The sequence below is a fragment of the Pediculus humanus genome, genomic scaffold (genome assembly GCF_000006295.1).
Source record: "Pediculus humanus corporis 1103172108322 genomic scaffold, whole genome shotgun sequence".
Taxonomy (NCBI): domain Eukaryota; kingdom Metazoa; phylum Arthropoda; class Insecta; order Psocodea; family Pediculidae; genus Pediculus; species Pediculus humanus.
Genome location: NW_002987891.1, coordinates 215951 through 223064, shown reverse-complemented (window position 1 = coordinate 223064; position 7114 = coordinate 215951). Strand labels below are relative to the sequence as shown.

The following is a 7114-nucleotide window of genomic DNA, read 5'->3' as shown; positions in this document are numbered from 1 at the left end:
CACATTAATTATTGTAAAAAAAAAAATTATTTTTAAGAAAAAAATCAAAAACCTCACTCTTATATATTTTTTTTTTTTAAATAAAAATTTTACGAATCTTTTCAAAAAAAAACGAAACACGATTCAAAGTAGTAATAATAATAATAATAATAGTAATAGTAGTAGTAATAGTAGTAATAGTAACGGTTTTTTTGTTTTTTTTTTATTACCCTAATAATAATAATAATAACAACAACACATTTCTCAGATTAACTTGTGCAAATTTTGTTTGTTGTGAAAGTGCGTCGCTGATACTTTTTGTTTATTAAACCAAGACACAGTCTTTCTAAAACATACAAAAAAAAAAAAAAAAAAAAGTTTAAAAAAATTTATTTAAATAATAATAATAATAATAATAAATAAACGCGCGTGTGTATTTAAATAAAATAATAATAATAATAATAATTTTTTCTTCAAATAGTGAAAAATAATTGAAAAACTCGCTTCAGTATTTCTTTATTTACAAATGATAATATTGATAAGGATTTATAACGGTTTTTAAACAATTTGTTTATAAAGTTTATAAAAGAATAATAATAATAATAACCGCCACCATTAAATGTTATAAATAAATAAATAAAGCTATGTAAAGAAAACCTAATTTTTTTTTTTTTTTTTGCGACAAAAGCTTAAACTACGCCATGTTTTTTTTTTTTTTTTTACCGTTTGAAGCGAGTCATTCAAACCGTTTAAACATTCCAATTATATATCCCCAAAATAATAATAATAATAAATAAATAAATAAAAATACCGTAACCAAATACAAAAAAAATAAAAAATAAATAAATAAATAAACACAAAGTGAATGAGTGAGGTTATTACCGCTGCGCCCTATTGCTCACCAGGAGGTCGCATAACGGCACCTGCGAAAATAACCAAACTGTTTTTTCAAATTCGTTATGAATAAATAAATTAATTAATTATTAATCGGGGGGGGGAAAGGGCCGAAAGGGGTTGGGGTGGGAAATCATGATGACTTGATGTAATTTATATACCCGTTTCTTTCGTCGTATGAATAAAATGGAGGAAAAAAGGACTTTTTTTTACATCTTTCTTATTAAAAATATTATTTATTAATCAACGTATTATTAAAAATAATAATAATGATAATAATAAAACATAAATGACACCGAATATTAACTAAAAAAAAAAGAAAAACTACTTGCAAAATAATAATAATAATAATAAACAAATGGCTTGGCCTGCTATGGCAAATTAGCATTCAACAATTTCATCATCATTATTATTATTAATAGCAAATGAATGATAATTTCGAATTAACTAAATGATAATTTTTTTTTTTTAGCAATCAATCATTATTATTACTATAGCGTAAGAGAAAAAATAAATAAATAAATAAATAATTATTAATAATGTTATTAAAAACTACACTTTAAACGTTATCGACGATTAAATTCTATTGAATATTATTATTATTATTTTTCCTACAAGGCTCTTATTAATTAGGCTCGTTTAAGAATCGATTAAATTAAATGAAAATAATAATAATAATAAAAACATCAAATCACAATCAATGCCGAAATTTTTTTCAGGTTTAAGGTTATTCGTAATTTTTTTTTTTTTTTTTTTTTGATTATTTAAATATCAACACGAAAAGTATTATTAATATTTAAAATGGAAAGAAAAAGAAAATTTTTGTTTTTTACCTTGCAGCTACATGTCGTGCATCTATTTTCCGGATCTCCCCAAGAACTTCCGCTTTGATAAAGTCTACCGGAAACGAAACAAGGTTCATCCCGAGTTGTCGTAACGAGACTGAAATTTTTTTGTAAATCGTTAATCGTCAATAACAATCATTACGGAAACGGGAATTTTATATTATGTACCTGGTGGAAGTGTTATCAAAAGTACTTAAACCGCAAGGATCATCTTCGCATCTTGGACAACAATCTCCTGGAGTGAGTACGGGAGAAGAACATGAAACGGGAGGACATTCCAATGACCAACAATCTATTTCGCCAAACTAAAGAAAAAAAAAATTATTATTATTATTATTTGAAATGATTGATGGGTCATGTCGTCGGTATTGCAATGACTTACCAAACATTCGCAGGTTTGACATTGATATATCCATCTTTCACCGCTGCTGAATACCACGTGTCGAAGTTCTTGATGTGTGCAAGCCGCTCTGGGATCACACTGCGGACAACATCTATCTCTGTAAATTAAAATTTTGATTTAAATGATGTTTTTTTTTTTTCAGGTATTTTCGATTAGTGACAAAAGGATGTATTAGTGAACCTGGAGGATCCTCGTTTTGAGCAATCACAGTTAGTGTCACGACAAGTAATGACACCATTCGTACATTTACACGTACGACAAGGCTGACCAGTGGGTATAAATATGGCATTATTGGCAATTTCGGATCCCTCAAAAATACAATCTAGTAAAGGTAAAAAAAAAAAAAAAATTACAAATTAATTTTTTTTTTTTTTAAATTGAAATTTAATTTTTTAAAAGTAAAATTCCAAATTAATTCTTACTTAACGAACAAGTTTCTTCTATCGTATCATCAATTCTAGGACACGTGCATTCAAATCCTCCTTCAATATTTACACATTTAGCAGTCGGATGACACGAATGCAAACCTTCTTTACATTCATCTAAATCTGTTTAAGGTACAGAAAAAAAAAAAAAAATCATTTATCAAATGTTAAAAATAAATAAACAACCTCTTTGTAATTTTTGACAACCTTGACAAGTTGTACCCAGGGTGCCCTCGTGAAGTATACTTCTGTAACCCGGTTTACACCTACAGTAATACCATCCTGGCATATTGACGCAAATGGAAGTATGATGACACCCATGTAAGTTACTGGCACATTCGTCTAAATCCTGTTCGCAATTTGCACCTTGGTAACCTTTTCTACACGAACAAACACCCGGACTCACGCATTTACCTCCATTCAAGCAAGGTGACTCACAAATGGCTGCAATTATTCAAAGTGGATTAAAAGTAATCCAGGTATTAATTAAAAAAAAAAATCTTAATTAACTTACGACTGCACGAATATCCATCTCCGGAATAACCATTTTGACATACGCAATGATAACTTCCTAAGGTATTTATGCAGTCTGCATGAGGATCACATTTGTGCTGATTCGTTACGCATTCGTTGAGTTCGGCACAGTTAAATTTATCTACTCTTCGATAACCCGGTAGGCATTCGCATGTATATGAGCCGGGAGTATTTACACACCGAGTATTCATGTGACAATGATTCCCTTCCAGCCCCCCTTTTACTTTGCATTCATCTACATCTAAAAATAATTTTTAAAAAAAATTTTATACAATCTCGTTAAAAATATCATTATCATTATTATTATTATTATTATTAAATAAGGTGAATAATTTATGTTAATAGTTAATTTTTGTGAATTCTTAATATATTCGGTATTAGTTTAAAGAGTTTAATTACCAAGACACTCGTGGCCATTTCCATGATAGCCATTATTGCAATGACAAGCATAAGTAGTTGTTAAATTAATACAGGTTGCATTAACATGACACACATGACCCTTACCACAGTAGTCTACACCTGTAATATTTAATAGTTAGTAGTGTTAGTAGTGGTTTGTTAGGTACGCACACGACGACGTCGTCGTCAATTATAATTGTACCTGGGCAAAATTTACAGCATTCACCAGGAACACTAAATTGTTGACTAGAAGGACACGGAAGGGGAGGACAAATTAAATTTGGGTCTTTTTGCTTGCACTCCATGGATCCATCTTCACACTTGCATTCGAAACATGCCTTCGGACTAGTTCTTTCTCCATGATCGTATAAAGTCTTCATGTGATAACATTGTTCTAAATATAAAAAATTAATTTTTAATTATTATCGAATTGTAAATTTTTCTTTTCTTCACAAACGAATACATACTTAAACAAGTAGGGCAGCATTCTTTAGGTTTTATCACTGGATGTTTACACGTCGTTTTAGGACATTGAACGGGTTGGCATTTTACTTCTCCCTTCTAATGTCACCGAAAAAAAAAACAAAAAAAAAAAAACGGTAAGAATCATTTTGATTTTTTATTAAACGTGTAAGTTTTGAAAAGACATTTTTTTTTACTTACCTTACACCTACATATGTCACAGCCTATCTGCCAAGAAGAACTATCTTGATATTCTGTACCATTTACGGTACATGATTTTCGACAATCGCATTCTTCTAATTTTGTAATACGACCTTCTGCAACCAGTAACTAAAACAAACAACAAATAAATCATATTTTTTAATGGGAAATTTTTTTTTTTAACATAAAATATAAATTTTTCTTACCATGTCTGTTAATAGATGCAAACTTTTAGTGAGTTGTTCGACAGTGTGTTGCAAAGTCATAAACTGTCCACAAGTAGGACAACCTGCATCCAATTGTGGACACTGATTAAGGTACCCATGGGGCCCGGATATCAGTCTTACATCTTGTAAAACACCCTAAAATTTTTATTTATATTTTTCAGATGTTGTTATTACCAGTAAAAGTGAACTTTTCCGAACGAGTAAGGCAAAACATCAGAAATTAAAAATTTAAATTCGAAATAAGAAGTAAAATGGATGCGTGTCTACAATTTGATTATTATCGAAAATAATTATTACATAATTGAACGGTCAACGCCATTAATAATCCCTAATATTTTACTTTATTGATTTTTTTTTTTTATTATTATTTTTCCTAATAAGTTTAAAATGGAAACAACGTGCCTTAAACAAAGAGTGTCGATTGTTGCGTTGGCCGACCCATAATGTGAGCTGAGGCAAAGTAAAATTAGTATCTGGAATTCTCTGCAACAGTCTTCTGTACAAAGGATGACAATCCACTAGTAATTCTACTTGGGATCCGCTCACGGTGACCGCCAGCTTGTGCCAGCTGTTGTCAGCCAGTCTGTATGGGAAGGCCTCCACGTGAACCACATCGTCTAATTGCGATGTGTAGTGCAACCGGATTTCATCTTTCCGGCCGCTACTTTGTAGTTCCAAATACCTGAAAAATTTGAATTATTATTATTATTATCATACACCTCCATAATTACTTTTCCGTTTCGATAAATAAAATATATATTAATCGAGTAGATGATATCGATTCGTTCTCTAGTTTTGTTTTGACCCTCTTTTTTTTTTTTTTTTTTTGTGTCTCACGCGCGCTTAAAAGTCAGCAAAAGATAGACAATCGACGCCTGAATCCGCGCATGTTTTCTGCAACGGCCCACGGTATCACTCTTAAAATGCACCGTCCGGCCGTCGTCTGCTTGCTTATTCTCTGTCTCCCTCTTCGAAAAATTTTTTTTTTTTATATTTCGCTTGATTTTTTTACTGTTATTATTATTATTTATTAAATAAAAATATGAAAAAAAAAAAACAACCAACCTATTAAAACCATAAGAAAATGAAATTATACTTCCAGAATTAGCTACTTCTTGCCTAAGAGATGCGCTAAGCGTAAATTCAGGGTTATGTCTTAAAAGCTGTACAGCTTTTTGAAATACTGATTGAGGTAGCCTCAGATCTCTGTAGTCTCCTAAAAACGAAATAATATATATATACATTTAAATTAGTCTTAAATTTTCGCTATTCTTTTCAAATAATAATAATAATAATAATTTTTTTTTTTTTTAAAGGTTGGTAAGACAAACGGAAGAATCGAGCCAACAACCAAAAATGCATCACCAGACAAAAAAGCAATCAGAAAAATTCGACAGACGGCAGAAAAGTCATAAAACCACACAAAATTTTTAAATCTGATGATTTTCTTCTTTTCCTTTTTTTCCTTTACATTTTTCCCGACCCCTTTTTTATACCGAGAATAAATTTTGATTTTTCCTACAAGTCACCATTTTTTTTTTTTAAAACAAAAAAAAGATTTAAATTGACCTTTTTCCAAATTATTATTATTATTATTATCGTTGTCGTTAAATTTATTTCCTGGATTTTGTAATTAATTTTTTGTTTTTCTTGATTATTTTTTCCAGAAATTATCATGTTTTTACCTTGTAAATAAAAGGCAGGCCGTAATTTTTGCGGTCCTGGAATAGCAGACACTCCTTGCCGACTTGTATTGTGAAGCTGTAAGGATTCTAAGAGATCTATTCCTGAATCTACTCCTCCAGCTGAAACACACAAACATATGACAATTGATGAGTTTTAACAAATTGTACCACTTTGGTAAGTAAGAACATTTTACCGAACTAACAACAACTACTGGAAAAACAACATAAATTTTCCGGAACTACAAAAAAATAATTCACGTTTGATTCGATTTTCACGATGATGATAAAAAAATCGAAAAAAAAAAAAAAGGGAAAAAAAGGTTTTTAACCTTAATTACATTTAATTAATTAACTAATTTATATTTCATAGAGTAAAAAAACAACAATTTGATCGTGTCATTATATAAAATCAATTTGTGAACCTTTAAAAAGAAAATTTAAACGTTTTCATCAATCAGGAATCGTTAACGAAAAGAAAAACGAAGGAAAAGCTTTTTGATAACGTCTCGATTTTAATTTTTTTTTTTTTTTTCCTATTAATTTAGCGAATGGATTTTTATTTATTTAATGATGTCATGCATTAAAAAAAAAAAAAAAAAAAAAAGAAAAAGAAAAACCGAATAAAATGTCCAAACAACGATTTTTATTCTGGCAACCTGCCGTAAAGCATAAAACCTTGAAATCGGGAAAAGAAGTTGAAATGAGGAGGAACCGCCCTACGGTAAAAGGAAAAGTTGGGAAAAACTTTTTTTTGTTTTCTTTTTCTTTTATAAATAATTCGGGTGAAAATAATTTTTTTTTATATCCCGAAACGGGTGATTCTTCTGTCGCCAGACTTCCTATTCATATTGTCTACTACTGGTTTATATCTGTTTATGCAACTTGGTTACATCACCGATTGCTTTTTACTGCTTTTCTCTCTCTCTCTCTCTCTCTCTCTCTCTTTCTCTCTTCCCTGGTGGAGAAGGAAACAAGGAAAACATTTTTCCTTTTTCCTTTTTTCTCCTCTTACAAGATTTGTATTCCGAAGCTTTTACATCAGATAATGCAGGGTGTCGTT

General features: G+C 30.0%; 1 protein-coding gene across 1 annotated transcript; it reads right to left on the bottom strand.

The window, feature by feature from the left end:
• Positions 1 to 1432: 1432 nt before the first annotated feature.
• Positions 1433 to 6454, bottom strand: Phum_PHUM614580 (protein kinase C-binding protein NELL1 precursor, putative; the record flags this gene model as incomplete). Its single annotated transcript, XM_002433079.1, has 17 exons — positions 1433 to 1456; positions 1707 to 1815; positions 1887 to 2023; positions 2101 to 2218; positions 2302 to 2443; positions 2544 to 2669; positions 2754 to 2990; positions 3061 to 3321; positions 3480 to 3599; positions 3682 to 3873; positions 3947 to 4040; positions 4143 to 4271; positions 4349 to 4504; positions 4772 to 5051; positions 5435 to 5585; positions 6055 to 6174; positions 6436 to 6454. The coding sequence occupies 17 exons, from the start codon at positions 6452 to 6454 to the stop codon at positions 1433 to 1435; spliced, it is 2415 nt and encodes an 804-aa protein (XP_002433124.1).
• Positions 6455 to 7114: the final 660 nt, after the last annotated feature.